The 24,186-nt window shown below is 38.3% G+C and overlaps 2 protein-coding genes across 2 annotated transcripts in view; both read left to right on the forward strand.

Annotated features, from left to right (window-relative positions):
* The window catches only part of LOC139972036 (protein YIPF4-like), a 77,558-nt gene that overhangs the window by 24,161 nt on the left and 29,211 nt on the right, over positions 1 to 24,186 (forward strand). Inside the window, exons 2-5 of the mRNA XM_071978911.1 lie at positions 21,142 to 21,331; positions 21,603 to 21,774; positions 22,509 to 22,586; positions 23,859 to 23,955. Of these exons, the coding sequence (XP_071835012.1) occupies positions 21,142 to 21,331; positions 21,603 to 21,774; positions 22,509 to 22,586; positions 23,859 to 23,955 (537 nt within the window). The remainder of the gene's footprint in view (positions 1 to 21,141; positions 21,332 to 21,602; positions 21,775 to 22,508; positions 22,587 to 23,858; positions 23,956 to 24,186) is intronic.
* On the forward strand, positions 1,938 to 13,247 carry LOC139972038 (uncharacterized). Its single transcript, XM_071978914.1, has 4 exons — positions 1,938 to 2,072; positions 10,986 to 11,036; positions 11,430 to 11,606; positions 11,960 to 13,247. The coding sequence occupies exons 2-4, from the start codon at positions 10,988 to 10,990 to the stop codon at positions 12,220 to 12,222; spliced, it is 489 nt and encodes a 162-aa protein (XP_071835015.1). The 5' UTR covers positions 1,938 to 2,072; positions 10,986 to 10,987; the 3' UTR covers positions 12,223 to 13,247.

Raw genomic sequence — 24,186 nt, forward strand, 5'->3', positions numbered from 1 at the left:
AGCGTATTTCAGCTGGCTATTACTTGTGCTTCTAGATTGTTTTTGCCTGATGATCTCTAGTTGGTTGAAATCCAGATCGACGCTGGTCCCCGATGCTCTTAATTCTGTCCCACAGGCGTAGCTAGTCGGTTCGTAATATCTGAACATTTGTATGTATGTATGTTAGATCATCCTGCAAGCAGGAATTCGCGAAGTGGCCTCATTGGCTTATTAAAGCCGCAAGCTGACCGAAGTCAGTCTCTTAGATTCATATTTAACGTCCATGATTATGAATTGTCAATTTTCAACAACTCTGTTACTGAACGACATACATTAATCTTGGAGTGACTCGAACTGGGTAGCTTATGATTGATTGGAAGGCATCGGCGTTAACCACTGAGCTAACACTCCTACAACACTCCTTATTTGACAGGACGAGTAGGCTTAAGCACTGCAATTATCTTTCCATGTACACATGAATGTGTGTGTGGGGGGAGGGGGGTGGGAGGAAACTGCCTTATTTTTATGTCCTCCCCTCCCATATTTATTGGAGAAGATAACGCGGTGAACAACCGAAATCAGAGGGTACACAGCAGTTTGTAAGCCAGTGTAGATCCAGGGGGCGATGGCATCGGCTCGTCGGTGAAGAGATTAATGTTAATCCATTGCTTTAAACATAGATAAAAAAAACGCTACCAAAATATGTTCTCTTCACTTCATGTAATCAACAAAACACCCTGAATTATATTTAACACCATTTGCCTTTGACAAATTTGTACATGGCATTATTAACTTGCTATTTGAGGCAATAAAACTCTGGTTTTCCCATTGGAATTGACGGTTTTGTGTTGCATGATGTATCTGAAACATATCGGGAAGTAATGTTATGACTAAAGGCACACGTTAACTCAGCCTTAAGCGAGCATTTCCATAAATTTAATATATTTTAGGCCTAAAGCTGAAACATCGATTAAACTTTACTTGCCTTTTTCTTCGTTTCTTTTTCTTGAGATGTGTAAGCCCTAACCAAATAGAGCCACGACACTAAAATGTGTGTGTGTGGGGGGGGGGGGGGGAATTTGATAGTGTTTCCCCCACCCATCGAAATATGGGGGAACGTGTCCCCCCGCCCCACCCCAGGATTTACGTCCATGCTTGTAACCTGCTCTAAAGTTTTCTCAACATCCCTCTGAAACATTATTAGGGTGATAGACTGATTCTCAGCGATATTATTGTCTCCTTTCTTGAAATTGTTGTTTTTTAGCGGTTTGAAGAGCATCAGGGTATGAAAACCCGGCCTATGCGCTATGTCGCATCCGGTTTTTCAGCAACTATAACCTACTGCCGGTCCGCGGTCAAAGGGTCGTTCATGAGTGGTCATCATGGAGATTCGAGACCATTCAGACCAATGATATATTTTTTGCATATGTAATTTTTTTTCGACACCTAAAATCCCAGTGGGGGGTGGCGACTGGGGGGCGACAAGTTTTCATGGGGGGGGGGGCGGGCTGTCGCCCCACGCCCCCTTGGCTACGCCACTGATCCTGCCCTTGTAAACAGTGCAATATAACAGCTGGAAGTGTCCTTGACCTACGTATCTTTGCTGCTGTATATTATACCTTTACGACCACCCCTGTTTCACTGATCCAGCAAGCTCCATTACGCGCGGGACTTCTCAAAAGTTGAACGCCCACACACAGCGACATTCTTCGACTAAATACTATTCTATATATATATATATATATATATATATATATATATATATATATATATATATATATATATATATATATATATATTCTCTATACCCAAGTTGCATTCCTTCACCCTCCGTACATGATGGTAGCCGGTATGTGTTGCGATGACAAATAGCAATTACGAAAGTAACATAGATATGTCTGGTCTTTGTGATCCCTGAAATGAATGCAACCCTGAGCGAGTCTGCGCTTCGCTTCCAGGGATAACTACAATTCACATCTGAATGGGCGGGTCGTGAGCTACATTCGACGTTACGATATCCATACACATAGTACATTATTTTCATCATTCCAATATCATAGGTGTCCGGTGCAGTACCTGGTTACGACAGAAAGGTAAGTAGCCATATCTGCTGATAAGTCAATTGCACCTTCTCGTTATTTAAATTATAATTTGGTAAATAAGATTGCTATTGTAGTCGAATACGTGGTTACTTAGCCCAGTGACTTCAATCTCTTGTCTTTCTGTTGGTGGATGTTTAGCAGTCTGTAGAACTGAGTCACCACTGCTCATTATGTCTGAAGCCGTCTGGAACAGGAGAGTTTACTGAGATTTGACAACGTATCGCAAAACATGATGCAGTTGCTACTTGTAATCATCTAAGACATCGTATTTCAGCTGGCTATTATACTTGTGCTTCTAGATTGTTTTTGCCTGATGGTCTCTAGTTGGTTGAAATCCAGATCGACGCTGGTCCCCGATGCTCTTAATTCTGTCCCACAGGCGTAGCTAGTGGGTTCGTGATATCTGTACATTTGTATGTATGTGTGTATTTTAGATCCTCCTGCAAGCAGGAACTCGCGAAGTGGCCTCATTGGCTTATTAAAGCTGACCGAAGCTGTCCATGATTATGAATTGTCAATTTTCAAAAACTCTGTAGCTGAACGACATAGCCTATATACATTAATCTTGGAGTGACTCGAACTGGGGACCTTATTATGATTGGAAGGCCGGCGTTAACCACTGAGCTAACACTCCTTAAACACTCCTTAGACACTCCTTATTTGACAGCACTGCAGATATAAGCACTACAGTTATCTTCAGAGTACACATGAATGTGTTCTTGTGGGGGGGGGGGTGGGAGGAAACTGCCTTATTTTTATGTCCTCCCCTCCCATATTTATTGGAGAAGATAACGCGGTGAGCAACCGAAATCAGAGGGTACACAGCAGTTTGTACGCCTGTGTAGATCCAGGGTTAACGTGTGACTTTAGTCATAACATTACTTCCCGATATGTTGTACACCGTTCAAACACTGGTAACAAAACAGGCTGTATTTCCTGTATAATAATTCTGCTTGAAAAATGACCTTTTTAACGTCTGGGTTCATCAGCCTTAGCCTGGACTATTTAGTCTAACTCACGGAACATTAGGTCAAAACCTCAGATGCAACACAAACTCAATTCCAATGGGAAAACCAGAGTTTTATTGCCTCAAATATTGCCTCAAAGCGAGTTCCTGCTTACAGGAGGATCTAAAATACATACATAAATACATACAAATAACAAGTTAACAATGCCATGTACAAATTTGTCAAAGGCAAATGGTGTTAAATATAATTCAGGGTGTTTTGTTGTTTACATGAAGTGAAGAGGACATTTGTGGTGGAGTTTTTTATCTATGTAAAGCAATGGATTAACATTAATCTCTTCACCGAGAGCCGATGCCATCGTTAACTCAGCCTTAAACGAGCGTTCCTTAGATTTAACACATTTTTAGGCCTAAAGTTGAAACATCGATTAAACTTTACTTGCACATTTTTTCCCCTTTTTTCCTTCTACTGTGCCAAGTCAAGTCCGCCCAAAGTAGGACATTTTTTATTGCGATTTGCAGCAAATTATGGGCAAACCGTGTGGGAGCGGGCTGTTTTAATGGGGGGGGGGGAGGACAATTTTCACTGACATCGATGCGATTGGCTGATATGATCCGATCAATTAACTTTATCAATTAGTCCATCTTCAGTATTTCTGAGGCATCCAATAGTGAAATACGTCACAACTCAGTGGTACTCGAATGTTTTTTTCGTACTCGTGAGCGAGTCATCGGCTATCACATGCAGACCCTGACATCTTCAAAGGCGTATAGGTTGGAGTGAGTAATGATGAGAATTACTACAGGGACAAACTTGTAGAGAAACATTCGTTCAGATACACCACTTGTCAACAATAACTTAAGCTGTGTAAATAACGTTCTCCGAAAATATGTCTAAATAGTATTGGTACAACATGATTATTTCGGTATCCAAATGCCACAGCCAGGTTGAGGTACCAAAAGCGTCGAATTTTTCGCGAAAAATGCTATAGCCTCATCCGGCCGGCGCAACACAGATATCAATCCACTGAAAATTATTTAAAGGTCAACCGTGTTGGCTCCAAATTTTAGCATGCACAAATTTCTAGAAATTTTCAAAAGTACCTTCCTATAGGCTCTGATCCGCAGCCACACAGCCATGAATATTGTTAGAATATACAATTTAATATCACTGTATGGGTAACTACTTTTACAGCGGTAGTAAAATGCTTGCTGAAACCTGGGCATGAGTGACCAAACTTTGACTCAAGTTCTAACATATTGAGGGAGGGGGGGGGGGCAATACTATTGCCCTTACGACGGTATGGGTGCAAACTAATGAGGTTTATTCAGATATTATACAATGGTATATCAATGAAAGGTTCACAATTAGTTGTTGTTCACTGCGGCCCACTAATTGGGTGGGGGGTGGGGATTCACTAGACTCTGCCAAGCACGTCGCAGTTCGCTCAAGAGAGAGTAGATAGATTTAGTACTGTAGCATTCTATAGTCAATTCTTGCGACTGAATAAATGTTTTCAAAATTAGTTAAGCACAACTTATATACGTGTAATAGTCAAGTTAGACGAACGCCTGCACCGAGTTATGCGGCGGTAATCCTTAAAAATATTTGCATTGTCAACCTTTAGTGTTATCCTCAATGTACATTTTAATCGCGCATATGGGGAAAAAACTATAGACCTATACGACGATCACAACGACGGAGTCGTAACCGTGCCGACAGATAATAACTCGGCTCAAAGCGAGAAATTTCTCCGTCGAGTATGAAATCATAAGTAACCGCCTGAAAACCACCTCGGTTACGTGGTCCGAAATTAATTGGAAGGGCCGAAAGGGTCCGAAAACGAGCCTGTGGTTTGCCTTAGACTGGGAATGGATGACGTTGCAAACACCGCTGCTACAGTACCGTATCTATGCTACTACATTGGCACAGTGACACGAATTGAACAGCACATGAACAGAACTGCTGCAACATCATGCATCAATAATGCAGGGAGCTCCGGGGCCTGTGACATGATTTATAGCTTTCACTACGGCACGCGCAAGGAGGTGGTTTACCGAAACGGTTTAGATTTTAATCAAAGCGACAAACATGAACAATGCAGTTACTTTTTGAAGCAGAATGCAAACATTCATACTGGTTGTGATGATACTATACAATCACTATTTGGTAATGAGTACATTGAGCGTTTGAACATATTTGATGCAGGTAGTACAGCAAGTCGCAAGACGCATGTAAAGGTGACATGAATGTCATCACAGCTGGTGCAACTAACAGATATGGTCATACTCTTGATTTGGTAATAACCCGGTTTGATGATGACATCATATATATAGATTATATATATATATATATATATATATATATATATATATATATATGTGTGTGTGTGTGTGTGTGTGTGTGTGTGCTGCGTGATATGTATGAATCAGCCACTACATCCTTTCTTGATGAACTGTGTCCAATTACGACCTGTCAACGCGTAGTCAAGCCCTATAGGCTTATGGTACAATGAAGACATCCACCATTATAGACATGAGAGACGTCGTCTAGAACACAGATGGCGTAAGAGTCGTTCTGATAATGATTATATCGTGTTTGTTGAGCAGAAGGAAGCAGTCGGCAAACTCATAGGCGAAGCTAAGCAAACATAATTAAATGATAAAGTTCATTGGTGCTTGCAGCAAGGACATGTTCAAAACTTTGAACGGTTTATTAAATAATTCCTCTAGGCTTATACCTGGTGCAGATTCAGACACTGAACTTGCTAGTGATTTTTTTTTTGGCATTCTTTGTTGAGAAGGTTGACAAGATTCGTTCAAATATTGTCTCTGGCACTGGTTGTCTCCAATATGTTGAGCAGGTTGCTAATGAATCGTTTGACTAGGCTCGGGTTGATGTATTAATGTCGGGATTCAAGGTACCTCTTACTAATATGGAAATTGTTAAAATAATTCATCTGTTGTCAAGTTAAACTTGTTCTTTAGATTTGTCCCCTCTTGACTAATTAAGCATAATCTCCCAATTTTGTTACCAACCATTACCATAATTGTCAACAATTATCTATTATCTGGTGTTTTCCCCACTAATCTTAAACAATCTAGTATTACGCCAATTTAGACCAAAATGGTTACCGGCCAGTTGCGAATATCAAATTTATTGGTAAAGTTATTGAAAAGGCTGCTTCATATCAAGTAATTGACAAATCTTGATGAAATATTCCAAAGTGCGTATAAGAGTCACCACAGTACTGAGACTGCCCTCCTTCAGGTGAGGAGTAACATTTTACATTCTCTTGATAGAAATAAGGCAGTGCTGCTGGTCTTGCTTGATATGTCTGCAGCCTTTGATACCATCTCACACTCCATTCTATTAAGTAATCTGGAGTGTTGATTTGGTATCACTGGCACTGCTATACCTTGGTTTAGATCCTATCTTCAAGACCGTTGTATGCGAGTTTCCATTATGATGTTTTGTCTGAGCAACATATTGTAAATTATTCTGTGGTACAAGGTTTCATTGTGGCACCATTGGGGTTCATAATGTACGCCCATCCCATTTCATCAGGGCAGTATAATATTCAATTTCATCTATATGCTGATGACACTCAACGTTTTTGGTGAGTTTGATCCCAAAGTTGCTGGTGACTGAGAACGTGCCCTTTGAAAGCTTTCTGGCTGTATTTCTGAAATAAACATTTGACTATCTCAGAACATGTTGCAATTAAATCAAGACAAAACTGAATTTATGGTCATTGGCTCGCCACACATATTATAATCCGTGCCCACTATTCAGTTAAACTCGGCGATACTTCTATTCATAGTTTATCATCTGTAAGGAACCTGGGTGTCATTTTTGATTCCACCATGAGCATGTCTGAGCATATAAATAGTGTTTGTGAGAGTGTTAGTTTTCATATTCGGAATTTGTGGAGAATTCGTAGGTTCATTTCGCAGGATGCTGGTCACCATGCAGTGAGGGCCTTGGTCCTGTCGCGCATTGGTTATGCCAATTCCTTATTATATGGTGCTAAGGAAAGTGATCTTAGGCGATTTCAGCGCCTTCAAAATATAGCTTCACGTTTGGTGTTTTCTTGCTGACGTGATCGGCGCTCTTCCCAGCTTCTGTGTACTCGATCTACACTGCCTGCCGGTTAAGGACAAGATTAGGTACAAAATCCATTTGTATATTTTTAAATGTCTACATGTTATACCAGCAACCTTATACAAGGATCGTGTAAAGTTTCATTGAGCTAACCTGTTAATCATTTTCTTTTTTCTTCATTTGGACCCTAAATGATATTAATTACAATAATATCCTACTTGTATTAAACGTGCTCTACCCAGATACCGAAAATGTGCGTGTACCAGCTTACACATACTGGTTTACATGTGAAACGCCCACGATCAGACACACTAGCAATACTAGGAAGGTTATGATTCCATAAAAACCAAAATGAAAGATAGATACTTTCTAGATAGATAGATAGAAAGAGATTTTATTGAGCACAGTATAAACTTTCAATACTGAAATTTGTACTACAACATACTAGCTATTGGTACTACAACTACGAACATTACTGCTTACTGTATTCATATTGCAGCCTTGCGGGTCCTAAACGAATTTAAAGAGCTGATTCGGCCTAGTGCTTATTACCTACATACATGTAACAACGTCAGTGCTAATGTCGTTCTACTCTCCAGGGACTAGCCTAAACCTAAGTTCCTTTACCACGAACGTTAGACTGAAAATCGTGCGCATTACCTGTTTTTGTACACACAGACAAAACAAGCACAGATTTGCAGTGGGAAGCAATGAGTTCGGTTTAAGCATGTACTTGAAAATCCTTTGATAAATCGCACAACAATGTCTTCTCTGTTCCAAGAGTTGTATTTCGAACAACAACGGTTCGCAAACCTCTGTCGGGGTCAAAACTGGGTCAACACATGAGCTACTGCAAAGGTTCCAGGGCTCCGCCTGGAACCAAAAATGAAAGTCCCGTACACCATAGTGGTTCTCGTTAAAGTAGGCTACCAGGAATACGAAAACTTACGTGTAGCCGAAAGATAATATCTAGTATATACGCTAAATTCATCATGACAATATTCAGTTAGCAAATTACCGATTAAAGCCTACTTCTTCCATGCCCGAAACTTTGAAACATTGAGTCGGCAAATTACCGGTTGAACATTAATCTTTTATAAAGGATTTATCCTATCTCAAAGATGATATTATTGTATTATTTGTTACGTTCAGCATATTTAATTATTTCGAAAACCGGTAATTAATTAATGATGATGAGATATCTGCCGTTTTTACGATGACGTTGCATATACGCATCCGTATTTCAGTTTTATAGTAATTCTCCTTCCGTGTTCCTCAGTTTACGGAAGCTCAATAAGGGCTCACAAATACTCCTTTTTTTTCGAATTTCAATTTTTTTTTTTTTTTCGAAAGCCGAATGTCGTTTTTGTTCGATAGCCGAATGTCGTTTTTTTTGGAAATCCGAATTCTTTTTTGCGAAATCCAAATTCCGTTTTTGAAGTTCCTAAGTAGCTAGGTGTGCGCGAGTCCTAGGCCTATACAGTACCTCATTGCTACTTTGAACCGCTACTCGGTCGTTTAGCGCGACTTCGTACATTTCCCAATTATTTACCTTGTCTCTTAGCTGCAGATTGGTGCACACAAAAAAAAATCGCTTTTACTCCATGATATACACTGCCTAAATGCAAGCGATCTTTTACGCAATGAAAGATCTATCTTCCACTCTCAATTGGTGTTGAGTTAAAATCTTTGCAAAATTTCCTAGCAGCAATAATAACAAACTTGTCTCAAAACTCATTAAATTGTTATTATTTTGAGAATTATGACTGATGGCATGTAGGAAATGCCATAAGAAATAATTAGGAGATGTTGTCCATTCTGACACGAAACATAATTAACAATGCGTATTGTTAGCAGTCTACCTGCATATATATACTCTTCTACGCAGGGGTTGCCCGCTGCGCATAACCAAGCCGTCGTGATATCACGTTTAATAATGTCTCTTACAATGTTTGTAATGTGTAACTGGTTGAGAAATTAACTCACAACATATTTATGAATGCACATTACGTACGGTGCTTCGTAAGCTCAAACCGTTCCCTCTGATAAATTGTTATTTTATATTGTAAGATCGTAAACGTCGCTAAGCCATTGCCCAACGTAAACTACATCCAAACCTGAAGTTTATATTTGGCACTGAATCTCGACAACTGCCAAATACGACGTGAAATTTCCAATACAACCGCTGTATGTACAAAGAGTACACCTTTTTGCACACAGTGTATTTAGCGAGAGTATGCAGCGAAGCGACACACTGAAGCCTACGGAACTTTGCTCGTCGCGAGTTTTGATTCGATTCTACGGATGCCCATAAGCTAATTTCCAATTGTCAACAGCCACCTATTCTTAACAGGCGTAACGCACATGTTATCTAATAGGTTATCTTACTAGATATGAGAATGGTCCAAGCTGACATTCGAACTTTAAAATACAATATGCTATTTCTACTTTATGTGGTACTCCTGCACAATTTGACCCTAGTGACCCCAAATGACCATTGACTTCCCCAGAAAGCAAAAGGCTTCCTCTACTCAATGTGGTACTCTAACACGCCAAGTATGAGCTTGGTATAAGCTTCCCTTCTTGAGATATAGTGTTTACAAGCAAGGCGTCACACACACATGATACACACACTAATCCGACTGCATGACTTACGATGATGATGATATATATATATATATATATATATATATATATATATATACATACATATATATATATATATATATATATATATATATATGTATGTATGTATATATATATAATATATATATATATATATACATATATATATATATGTATATATGTATATATATATATATAATATATATATCTATATACATATATATATATGTATATATATATATATATATATATATATATATATATATATATATATATATATATATATACATATTGTTTTCGAATTCCGAGTGCCGTTCTGGTTTCGATGAAATCGTAACCTCGTAGTCATGCAGGCGGATTAGTCAGTTGAAGATATATATATTCATATATGTATAGGAATATATATATATATATATATATATATATATATAAACATATATATATATACATATATATATATATATATGTATGTATGTATATATATATATATATATATATATATACATATATACATACATACATACATATTGATTTCGAATTGTGCATTTCTGGTTTGATGAAATCGTAACCTCGTAGTCATGCAGGCGGATTAGTCAGTTGAAAATATATATATTCATATATGTATAGGAATATATATAAACTGTTCAACAACTATGCTTCATTTTGCGAAGAGCTCCGCTGACAAGTACAAAAAAATACCATACGACAGCTGAAACCGGTCGTAGCCCGGCAGAAAGCGGATGTAGAAGTGATATCAAACATGCAGTCAGTAACCCTAATGGGCGCCATGTACATTGTTTATTCATCTATATACCTGTGGCCTTAGATCAACGTGGACTCTCCTTTGGTTGAGGGGGAGGGTGGCATTTCCATTGCTGCACCAGTGCTCTGTTTGTATAATTTGCTACTCCACTGCATTGAATGATTCATTGAGTAACGGTCGTGCTCAACTTGTGTTATAATAACGACATCCAATGGAGTAGAAGAAGAATGACTCCATGAACTGCCAGAAGAATGTTCAAAATGTGATGTAGCCCTATAGTATTGTACAAGAAATAGCATTGTGGCCACTGCCGTAGTTGTTTACCTATTTGTATGAAGTAGCACATTCAGTAGATTGTACGGCATGATGTTCTGAAACCTTACTTAGTCACGATATACACTTATAGTTCATACACTTTTCTTTATACTTCCATCCTATATATAGAAATGGCAAGCCACCTCTACTTAGTTCTCCTGGCCGCAGTTGTCGCTTTGTGTAAGTTAATTGTTTCTGTTTCTCATCTATCTTACTATCATCTTTGTTGCGTATAGAGACAAATCGGGCTAAACTGTTCTAGTGTATATGAATTAAGTATTTAAATATCATATTTACATACTGTCTGGAACGGATATATCTTTGCTAACAATCATACGTATACAGTCCCTTCGGCTATTAACTTGAGCCTTGTTCTGTATGCCATCGTAAACACAAACTAACCGATCCCGTACTATATATATACTTCTTTCTGGTATTATTGTGATAATGACACAATTATGACGATGTAATTTTCCCAGCCAAAAGTAATGCCTCGTATAAGACATATGCAATTTAAATATTTATATATATTTATATATATTTAAATTTTATGTATTATTTATTTATTGACAGCCAATGGGCTGGAGTGCAACAACCATCTCTCTATAACTTGTGGAGAACACAGTGGTGTGAACGATTTGTTATGTGATCAATTGGAGAAACAGGCATACGGGGCCGCTGACGAAACTTTAAAATGCCCAGATACTGGAGGGATGAACAAATGCGCTACTGGAGAAATACAGTACAACCGTAAGCAGCTGAGCTTTATCTGTCGAATTTCCTTTAGAAAATAGTCCATCTCATGCTCCCATAGAGTAAATAAAAAGCATATTTAATAATATAACCTTTGTTTAAAAATATGAAAATATACTGCCTCCACCTCTAAAACATTCAACATTACTATATTGAGGCGGGGGAGGGGGGGGGGCAGGGTTTGGCGGGGTGGATGAGAGTTATCGGCTGGGGTAATGAGAGTGGTTTATTGCTTATTTTTAACGCGAAGGTATAGAAAACCTGGGTGTACCTTTTCGTAGTTGCTTTCAACTGAGCATTTGACAGTTTGTAGGCTTTACTATTATGCATTATTTTGCATCCCATTACAGAAGCGGAAACAAATCTCAGTGTGAAGGTTTCCTTTGCGTCCTGCGGTATGGGAGAGAGCGAGTGCTTCACAGATTTGAAGGCGCTTGATGACAACGAGTTGGGAATAGGCCTCTCAACAGTCCTGACGAGTCTGGGATCCACACTTACCGCGGGGAAGACAGAAATCTGCTTCTGTGATATGGACAAGTGTAATGGCGCCCTCTCAATGGTTGCACACACCTCTGTTGTGGTCATTTCACTTTTCCTAATCATAATGCTGTAAAGTGCGTTTTGAGAGAGGGAAATTCATTCTTATCAATTGTTTAATTTTGTTTGCAGTAAAACATCTTTTACAGTGTCATTAATGTTTAGATGATTATGTTGATTTTCTTGCTATTCATATCAAATGGTGAATATGTAATGTTTTGCTTGTGCAGTTCTAGATGTTTGCATTCTTGATTAATATTGTTTGGGTGCACAGACTGTTATTACATCGGTGTAGCCAGGAGGGGTGAATTGATGTGTAATAATTCAACATGGTATGCACCCCGGCTGGTCCAGGCTCCAACCGTCTGGTCCTATGTATACTGACGCTCACGAACAACGGATTTATTTTTGGACGTTCACTAGCGGCATAACCCTTACCCCCTCAGTCTTGGGCGGGGAGGGTTAAAAGCGCCTTATCAATTGCAAAATGTCTGTCATCAACGGGCTTTACCCAATGCAAACGGAAGTTGTGGGTGTCACATCGACGGGTGAATATTCGGACGCACGTTCGTAACGGCTAGAAAGTTGATGAAAGACAGAAAATCCACAATGCTTTTCAGGCCCCCCACCCCACCCCACCCCCACACACACACTAACCCTAAATATTGTTCTATACTGGTTTCGAATAAATCATGATACCTTAAAGTTTTACCAAAGCTGCCGATGGTACTCTGTCAAGTCCATTATTATGTGGGAGATTTTCAAGAGATGTCCCCCCCCCCCCTCCCTATTCTCCATATACCTTTAATTCCCATGTCTAGTGTTTTCAAGAAGCCCACTTTGACAATTAGCGAAACTTCATCGCGTTACTTATTCAACGACAGATTTTAGGTCCCTGGTCTACCATCACACGTGACCCTGATGCAGCGTCGATATCCTGCTCAAGACTAACAAGTTTTCACTCGAAGGCTTCTCAAAGACTCAAGTGAAGAGCACTTTTGATAAATAATAATGTATTAATCTTTATGAGTGTTGTTGGAGTTTCATATGGAATCACGAAGGGCTAATCTGCCAAATAAATATCCGTACAAAAACATCAAAGACCGGTACATGTTCATTTATATATTTATTGGATTTACGTCTTCTTTTTTTGGGCTTTATTACTGGACATTTGATATATCTCATGACCAGTTCCGCGTTCTGTTTGTCAAACTGTGATCCCGTGATGTTAGTTTTGCTTCAAGTTCTTGGAATGACACAGCACTGTTGGCATTGCCGATCAGTGTAGGAACTTGACGTAATTCCTACATGTTGGAGGGAGGGCAAAATGATGCACTTAAACACACGTGATGTAAAATAACGTTGTGAAGTCCAAGTTTTCTTAAATGGACTGGAGGGGGGGGGGGGGGGTAGAGGGCGCAAATCTCGTAATCGGAGTGTTTTTGCACGCACTGCTGATGCGTGAACCTCGGCGTGGAGAGCGACGTCTCTGTCAGGTCCATGTCCCGGTCCGCTGAGATTCCACTCTTTATGTTCGCAAAACATCTAAATGCTCGAACGTCTGTTTCAGAATCTTTGTGTTCACACGTTGCAGGTGCCCCCTCCTCCTAGAAATATACGTATGTACTCCTCTGCCGAAAATGGCTATTGTCTCAGTAATTTCTACTCCTCGGGCGCATAGAGAACAAATTGTATGTTTTTCCCTTGTGGCAATCTTTGTGTTCACAAACTGGTGGTTGTCAACTGTGTTGGTTGTCACATAGCCTAACAGTTTTGTGTTATAAGTAGGCTAGGCTCCGGAGCACGGCCCCAGTACTACTATCTAGTACTAGTAGTAGCAGTAGTAAGCACGATTACTTAGTATCCTAAAATTAGTGATTATTTAATAAGTTAAATTAAGTTAGGCCTATCTAAACAAACGTTTTCATGAAAAGAAATACAATGCTGATAACCTTTCGTGAAATTTCGTTTGAAATATAGACCAGGGAAGATAAATCAAAATAAATTTGGTTTCAATTATGGCGGGTGCTATTAATGATATATTATATATTGTGGGGTACATAAGGATGACGCTTGCTTACTACCCCAGATATGTTGCTTGTTTTAACACCTGTGTAACTGACTGTCGGGAGATGACAACATGGCATTACAACAAAAAGTATATATGCCTAAGCCTGAAGATATGAATGCAAAGAAAAACATTTCATTCAATACCAAAAAAAAAAATTTCAAGTTTAAACAAGGTTTGCTATTGCCATGAGTTTTTCATTTTCTTGTTCTTTGCCAATGAGCAAAACTTTTGGCCAAAAAAAAAATACATTGTCATGACTCTGTGATTATTAAGTATACAATAGTACCAAAAAAGAAGGTAGGGTTATGTTGTGTCTCGTGCTAGTTGTTTAAAATCATGATAAACAGACAGTATGTTTTAGGTTGATACTGGTACTTATTATGTACTTGTCTCGGTCCCTTCTTATGTGCTGGTGGCGTTCTATCAACATGTTATACTTATTACATAACAGGTTAGGGATGGCGGTATGTCCATGTCTTCGCCAGTTGTTGTGCAGTTTTGATACATACTGTAGGCTGTCATGGTGCAGTCTATTTAAAATATTGGAATGCATTTTAAATTCACTTGTTTGACATGAAATCAGTCTTATTTATATTAACATTTGTGTTACTACCATATAGCAGAATATAATAAACATGATAAGAAAAATATTTCTGAATATTGGCAGTGTCATCATTCAACTTCAGAACTGTCGACAATAAAAAAGCTCATGTGTGACAAGCTAGTATACTCAAATTAAGTTGTGTGTACTATTTGTGTGACAAGCTAGTTTACTTCAAATTAAGATGTATGTACTATTGTGTGACAAGCTAGTATACTACAAATTAAGTTGTGTGATTATTTGTGTGACAAGCTAGTATAAATTAAGATGTGTGTACTATTTGTGTGACAAGCTAGTATCAATTAAGATGTGTGTGCTATTTGTGTGACAAGCTAGTATATTGATGTATGTAAACTTATTTGTGTGCACCCTGTTCTCTGTTACCACGTTTCTATGTTACACATACTGCATTACTCTCTCTTGCCTTATCTGAATAAAACGTGACAGATCCTACTTTTATTGTTAAAACCATCTTTCCACCGTCATGGCGTCTACAACAGGTTATGGGCCCAGGCATCGGCTTTTATTTGACGGTGATGAGGAGAAGTATGAACTGTGGGAGATAAAATTCCTAGGCCACATGCGATTACAAAAGCTTCACAAAATAATTTTACCGTCGGAGGACGAAGTTGATGAAGAGAAAAATGCAGAAGCTTTCGCGGAACTAGTTCAATGCCTAGATGACAGAAGCCTAGTCGAGAATTATTTCTCTTTACACAGAGTTAACCTCCTTAAAGAAGGCGAATGACGAGAGCGTGACTGACTACATGATAAGAGCTGAAACGGCGGCGACTTCACTCAAAACGTCTGGTGAGGTTATAAGTGACAGTCTACTGATTGCAATGGTTCTGAAAGGGTTACCAAACGAGTTTAAGTCCTTTTCTACTGTGATCACACAAAAAGACAAAGTCCTGAAGTTCAGCGAGTTCAAGGTTGCCCTTAGAAGTTTCGAAGAAACAGAGAAATCTTGTGGTCGACAATCCAGGGATGATAGTGTCATGAAGATGGAAAGCACATGGACATCAAGAACAAACGACCGACAGCTGAAGTCAAGCGACACCAGGAAACATGGAGGATTCAACGGGGCATGCTATACATGTGGAAAGCATGGACACAGGGCAGCAGACTGCCGAGTGAATGACCAAAAGAGTAAGAAGAGATGGTGTGACATATGCAAGAAGAGTAACCACGACACAAAATGGTGTAGGAGGAAAGATTCGGTTAAAACTTTGGACAACTCCCAAAATGATGTTAAGGTGAACACCATTTTCTCTTCAAGGTGGGCTTTGATACCGATCAACTAGATAGGGTACATGAAGCAAAAGGTCTGTTAGTAGATTGTTGGACAACAACCCACATAATTAATGATGAGTCAAAGTTTGTAAGATTTGAAGATAACTTCAATCCCAGTGACCATTACATTGAGTTAGCTGATGGCAGTAGAAAGAACAATGTTGCCATAAAGAGAGGTGATGCTCAAATTTCACTTGTAGATTCGACTGGTAAAACCCAAACAGCCATCTTAGAAAATGCATTATATGTACCATCCTTTAAGCAAAATATCTTTTCGGTGCAAGCTGCAACTGAAAAGGGTGCTTCTGTTCAATTTAAGCCAAATGCTGCAGAGTTGGTGAGTCCAGAAGGCACCAAATTTAATATCGAGAGAAATGGTCGTCTGTATTACCTGAATAATACAATCTCCAATAAGATTGCATCCCATACTTTGAAAGAATGGCATGAAATTCTTGGCCATTGTAATGTAAAAGATGTGCTCAAACTGAAAGATGTCGTAGAGGGTATGAATATTACTGGTAAGCACGAGTTGGATTGTGGCATCTGCATAGAGGGCAAAATGACACAGTATCAAAATAGAGAGCCTGACAAGCGTGCTTGTTCTATTTTGGAACTTGTGCATTGTGACTTAGCAGGCCCGATTGAACCTATTGCCCATGATGATTTTCGATATGCAATGAGTTTTGTTGATGACTATTCTGGCCTTATTATGGTGTATTTCTTGAGAGAAAAGAGTGACACCCTGCGTGCAACTGAAAAATTCCTGGCCGATATTGCACCACATGGCTCTGTAAAATGTATTAGAAGTGATCAAGGGGGTGAATTTGTGTCAAAAGCATTTGAATCTTTGCTTGTAAAGAATCATATCAAACACGAAAAGTCAGCGCCATATTCCCCACATCAAAATGGTACTGCTGAAAGAGCATGGCGTTCACTGTTTGAGATGGCAAGATGTTTACTGTTACAGTCGCAGTTGCCAAAGGCACTGTGGACTTATGCTGTTATGTTTTCAGCATATGTTCGTAACAGATGTTACAACTCAAGACTTCAGAAAACCCCATTTGAGTTATTTACCGGCCAAAAACCCAACATTAGTGGTATGCATGTTTTCGGTACCATCTGTTATGCCTACATACAAAACAAGAAAAAATTAGATGCTAGAAGTGAAAGAGGAATTTTCATAGGCTATGACAAGGGAAGTCCAGCTTATCTTGTCTATTTTCCTGAAAGCCAACTAATCAAGAGAGTCAGGTGTGTTAAGTTTCCAAAGAGAGCTGACATTGTTTCTAGTGGTGATAAGTCTAGTGATCTAGCAAGTAACCCAATTGATGATGATAGCCTCATTATGAGAAATAAACCAGAGTCCGTCACAGAGGAAGAACCACCTGTTCAAGTGATGGGAGTCACGAAGCTGTTAATCAAAATGTCAACCCTGAGCATATTGCAAGGGAACAGTCTGACCAAGAGAGTAGTAGTTCTCAGAGGTACCCACGTAGGGAGCGAAAAAGCCCTAAGTATCTTGAAGATTACAACATTGATAATGATGACAGTGTAAACTATTCAATACATTATTGCTACAGGTTAGCTGATGTACCAAAGACATACCAAGAAGCTATCACTTGCCCTGCCTCAAGTGACTGGCAGAAAGCTATGAAGGATGAGATGAGTGCCTTGAGAGAGAATGACACTTTCGAATTAAATCCCCTACCAGAAGGTAGGAAGGTAGTGGGAGGTCGATGGGTTTATGCTGTAAAACTTGGCCCAAATGATGAAGAGCAATATAAAGCTCGCTATGTTGCTAAGGGATTTTCCCAATTACCCAATGTTGACTACAATGAGACATTCTCTCCGACAGCACGAATCTCATCCATCCGAGCGTTGATGCAATTGAGTATTCAACATAACTTAATTGTCCACCAAATGGATGTTAAGACGGCTTATTTAAATGCTCCAATAGATTGTGAACTTTATGTCGAACAACCAGAAGGTTTTGCAGTAAGTGGTAATAATGGTGAGAAGTTGGTCTGCAGACTGAAGAAGTCATTATATGGTCTGAAGCAAAGTGGTCGAAATTGGAATAGCCTTTTGCATTCCTACTTTGTTGGGGAGAGTTATTCTCAATCACTTGTAGACCCTTGTGTGTATACTAAACATGAAGAAAATGATATGACCATAATTCTTGTCTGGGTTGATGATATCATCATCACAACCAATAGAGACTCTATACTGGAGGATGTCAAAAGAGGTTTAACCTCTAGATTCAAAATGAAAGACTTAGGTGAAATTTCGATGTTTCTAGGTATACGTTTCATCTGCGAGGTTGACATGATCAAAATAAACCAGTCCAAGTATATAGAGAAAATGTTGCTGAAGTATGGTATGAAGGACTGTAAAGCACGATCAACTCCATGTGAAATGAATGTAGACAAAGTTTTTGAGAATCCTGAAGATCAGATAGAGTTAACTGATGCTAGACTCTATAGAGAGATAGTTGGTAGTCTGATCTACGTAATGACATCAACCAGGCCAGATCTGTGTTATACTGTGACAAAGTTGGCACAGCACATGTCAAATCCAACCATGGCCCACTTAACCATGGCAAAACATGCTTTACGCTATCTGAAGGGTACGATCAATCAAAGTTTAATCTACAGAAAGTCTGTGGAACCTCTAAGTTTAATTGGTTTTTGTGATTCAAGTTGGGGCAATTCAGAAGACCGTCGTAGCATTACAGGTTACTGTTTCCAACTTTCTGAGAATGGCCCACTGATATCGTGGAAAAGTACTAAACAGCGTACAGTTGCTTTGTCCACATGCGAAGCTGAGTATATGGCGTTAGCAGCTGCTACACAGGAAGCAAAATTCTTAGTACAGCTATGGAGAAGCATGACAAATTCCGACTCAGTGAACACTGTTTCATTGTATTGTGATAACCAAGGTGCTTTAGCCCTAGCCAAAAATCCTGTTCACCATCAGAGGTCAAAACATATTGATATAAGGTACCACTTCATTTGGTTGGAAGTCCAGAAAGGTAACTTACAACTTGTTTATGTTCCATCGGAACAAAATGTTGCTGATATATTTACCAAACCTGTGAGTGGGTCCAAATTACAGAAGTTTGGCAGCCAGATCATGGGTATCTAGGTAGCTGAGTTATTGACGCAGAACTAAATGTTTTGAACTCAATCATTTACAGTTTGAACTGGTTAACCTTTTTATATTCCATATATGTCAATTGTTATAGAAGGTTTTATTATTCTCTGAGTTTTTCTAAACGTTTTTGATATTCAAAAGCATATATTCTCATGTTTATTATGTAACCACCATAAGTTTAAGTGGGGGTGTTGATGTATGTAAACTTATTTGTGTGCACCCTGTTCTCTGTTACCACGTTTCTATGTTACACATACTGCATTACTCTCTCTTGCCTTATCTGAATAAAACGTGACAGATCCTACTTTTATTGTTAAAACCATCTTTCCACCGTCATGGCGTCTACAACAAGTATACTCAAATTAAGTTGTGTGGACTCTTGTGTAACAAGCTAGTATACCTCAAATTAAGATGTGTGTACTATTTGTGTGACAAGCTAGTATACTTCAAGTTAAATTGTGTTTTATTGTGTGACAAGCTAGTATACTTCAAATTAAGATGTGTGTACTATTTGTCTGACAATCTAGTATACCTCAAATTAAGATGTGTGTACTCTTAGTGTGACAAGCTAGTATACTTCAAATTAAGTTGTGTGACTATTTGTGTGACAAGCTAGTATCAATTAAGATGTGTGTGCTATTTGTGTGGCAAGCTAGTATACTCAAATTAAGTTGTGTGTACTGTTGTGTGACAAGCTAGTATACCTCAAAATAAGTTGTGTGTACTGTTGTGTGACAAGCTAGTATACCTCAAAATAAGATGTGTGTACTATTTGTGTGACAAGCTAGTATACTTCGAATTAAGATGTGTGTACTATTTGTGTGACAAGCTAGTATACTCAAATTAAGTTGTGTGACTATTTGTGTGACAAGCTAGTATAAATTAAGATGTGTGTACTATATGTGTGACAAGCTAGTATACTTCAAGGTAAGATGTGTTCTATTGTGTGACAAGCTAGTATACTTCAAATTAAGATGTGTGTACTTTTTATGTTCTGGTAAAATCATTAAATATCCAGAAGTCCCAATCTTGATTGAACTTTTTTGAACTGATGCTAATGCTTTTAGTAGAGAAGAAAAAATGATGTAAAAGCAAAGGTTGGATGAACTCCATTTATGGTACATATACATACAGACGTTCAACTTAAAAGATTCTTTTTCAATTCTGACAATACTTGTTTACAATAAGGATAGGACTAGTAGAAGATGGTCAAATTGATCTAAGGACTTCTGAGACTCTGCATGTCAGTTAGTGACATTTATCAAAGCAATGGAAAAGCTACATGATATAGTTACTTTGCAAATAGTTGCTAGTTACATTACTGGTTGAATCAGAGATATTGCAGATTTCAATTTGACAGAATATTTTAAAAAAAACATTTAAGTAGCTGAAGAGGTAGTTATTACTTCATATTTGCAAGATGGATTTTTATTGGTTGCAGTGTGTATATGCTACAACCTTTTGCAAAGCATATGAGTTACTCATCATGTGGGTAGTTGACTCGTTTAGATGTATTTGTGAGTTGCTGGATTATCTCACATTCTGTAGGAGTTACCTCCGCTTGATCAGGTTAATGGGATATATACTGTAGGCTGTGACTCTAATGGGTCGTAAACATAAAATATCTTCCACGTGGTGATATAGGCAATCATGTTTGTAAGTCTCTCCTTTGATTTGGTTACTTTAAGTGTAAATTATTCAGCAGTGATAAGTTTTTTTTTTTCAAATTTATCTAGGTGCAGGTGAATAGCGCACATGAAGGTTTTACTTTATAATGGTAACTATTTTGTTGACTTTTATGTAACTAGGATACTGTATATAAGAAAGATAAATACCAACTTTAGAGGACATCAGCTTTTCAATTCTTCTCACACTAGCCACACCTGAGAGCAAAGAAGATGTAGCTCTTGAGCTAGGTGAGATGTCCTTTGGTGATGATGAAGAAAGTGAAGGATCAAGTGTAAGGCACAGAGGGGGTGCTGCATCAAGCTTACTACAGCAGAAAGGTTACGGTTGGCTGCTGGAAGTAGACGAAGAAGATGACGATGATGAAGAGACTCCTCTGCTGTAAGTGAGAATGATAATATCATAACAGAGGGTGGGCGTAGTGAGGGCAGAGAGTGGGGTAGGGCAGGGGTGTTTAATGTTTAAGTTGATTGGAGACAAATTATTCTCTCTGTATTAACAATAAACGATTATCAATTTGGTAGAAAGACGTAATAAGCAGTTTGGTAAATATAAATAAGAAAGATGGTTTGAACGTAATGCACAGAACATTAATATCTTGACACGTTACAAATTTAAAAAAAAGATATTGTGATATTTTCTTCTTTTTCAGGGAAGAGCTCGATATTGACCTAAAGGACATACACTACAGCTTGCGATGCGTTTTGTTTCTTTGCCCATCCCTAGAATTTCAGAGAAAAATTCTCCGAGATTCGCCTGATTTCTGGGGTCCATTATTGGTTGTGATGATGTTTGCTGATGTATCAGTCTATGGACAGGTTCGGGTAAGGGTCTCTTGCAGTAACAACAAGAATCGTGTGTTTTGTTTGGGTATTCCGGTAACAACATTGTGAGATACTGATGCAAGATTATATTGACAAGGGAAACTGTTCACCAAGTAATTAAGTTTTGATTTGGCCAGTTTTGTAAGAGACTACAGGTTAACAACCATTTTTCATTGATCTCTCCTTTTGCTATCACAATAGCTGTTTATAACACAATAGCTATTAAAAATATGATCAAATAAATTTAGTTACCTAGAATTTACTCTCTCATTGTTTTGATATCTAATTTTAACTCAACTAGACAATCTCTGTATGCAACAGTCCGCTTCAGAGTTGAAAACTAGTTACCCTGAAGACATAAATTGTAGTGGCCCTGGGGTCGCTGATGCTGTCTACACATGTTGGGGGCCTTGAAGCATCCTGCCCTAGAAAAAAAAACATTGGAATTGTGCTAATAACTACTTTTGAATTTCTTGGGGGAAACACCCAGTTCTCTTGAAGTAAGTCTTATGTTCTACCAACTGTGAGCTATCCATCCATGGGTTGTTGGCAATCTCTTTTAAACATTTCCATGATATTTACCCAATGGTAATTATAGATTCAACTCAAACTGTGTTTAATGGAATTGCTTTCCTTTGTCTTTATAGCGACTGTACATGTATCAAATAAATAAACATGTGATATGCCCGTTGATGGTGAATAAATATTTTGTGCTCTTCTTCTTTTCTTTTCAGGTTGTTTCATGGATAATAACGATTTGGATTTTTAGATCTCTCATAATATTTCTTCTTGGAAGGGTTCTTGGAGCTGAGGTTAGTTACGTTCTATTGTACATGATGGAATAGCTTTTGGACTGACATTGAACGTGACCAACAAGAACAGAAGCCTACAGTGGGGACAGTTTTGTATAATTTAAAATAACAATGATTTATTTTAACTATTGCAGCATCACAATAAATATCTGTCTCTTCATAGCCTTTGCCAGATATCAAAGTCCAAAAAGTGAGGGGGGGGGGATGGCAAAAAAGGCGTTCTGAAATGCTTCGATGATTAATCCAAGTGTACTGTAGATTATGTTTGCATACGTGACAGGTATATCATCCATTAGTTTCAAGCATCACTTATTGTGTATATTGAAATCCCTCAAACTCCGATTTAAACCATCTTTCTTAATCTATTAAAGTTACTGTCTATTTACAAATAGTGCCACCCTTGAGTCTGTACTGTCTACTCCATAGGCTACTGCAAATGTTAAAGTAGTAGATTGCCTTTCATGACCGAATATCACTCATTACCTGATTTACTTTAATTAATTGAGTTCTGTTCCTTGTGCGGCTTCACAAAGTTTTTTCCTTTAGTTCAAAGGAGGAACACTTGGATGTTGGTTACGCATCACAGTTAATGACAATAATGTCTAACCTTTGTTATATGTAAAGAATTCTAGGCATGATAACTTTGCCATTGTAATTAACCAAATAATAGTTGTATTGTTCTGTGTAACATATTCCTCCCTCCCTCTGCCCCACCTTCCACCCCTTCCCTAATTCCTGATGACTTATGTCATGTATTATTATGTCTGGTTACTACCAAGATGTGGTAGGGCTAGGCTAAATGTTGATTTCAGGTTTCTAAAGATTGAAACTTTTTGTGACATTAATACAACAGGAATTAAAAGTAGCTTCTGTCTTTTTCAATATTTTATGCTCACAGGCAAAAAAAGTCAGTCATATTTATGAGTCCAACTGCTCCTATAATATAACAGGTACAGAAATTTTGAAATCAACAATTGCAAATTTCTTCACTGATAGCAGTGTGCTACAATTGAGGTTAATGCTGTAAAGTAAGTTTTCTTCCCCAGTTGCTTTAATTTGTTGTTGGTTTTTAACCATTACAGTACTTGGTCACACGGTAACAACATTTGTCCCATGCCTTTGATGTAAAGCAGGCTATGCTATTTAATTTGTTGCCGGTTTTTAACCATTACAGCACTTGGTCACACAGTAACAACATTTGTCCACATCCTTTGATATCAATCTAATAGTTTCTCTGATTCTTTCTTCTTTCTTTCTCTGAATTATTCACAGTGTATAGGTGTGATTGGCTACTCCTTGCTGCCGCTCATAATTGCTGGTCTGTTATCGCCATTGGTTAATTCTGTTCTACGTCTGGTCTGTAATACAGGTTAGTTTTATGTTTCACTGGTCAGGTCTCGAGAATTTTTTTTTTTTGGACTAAAATTTAATCAAATAAACTTCCTGTTGTTTATTACGAGGTATATAATGTTATTTCGGCAAAATTATCATTTTATGTTGGCTCCCTTGAAAGTTCAGTTCGTATCACTACACTTTGTAAAAAAATCTCCGCACCTGAAAAATCTCCGTACATAATGCACGTAAAAATAGTAAGCGATGT

The sequence above is a fragment of the Apostichopus japonicus genome, chromosome 8, assembly GCF_037975245.1.
Source record: "Apostichopus japonicus isolate 1M-3 chromosome 8, ASM3797524v1, whole genome shotgun sequence".
In the NCBI taxonomy this organism is placed as follows: Eukaryota; Metazoa; Echinodermata; class Holothuroidea; order Aspidochirotida; family Stichopodidae; genus Apostichopus; species Apostichopus japonicus.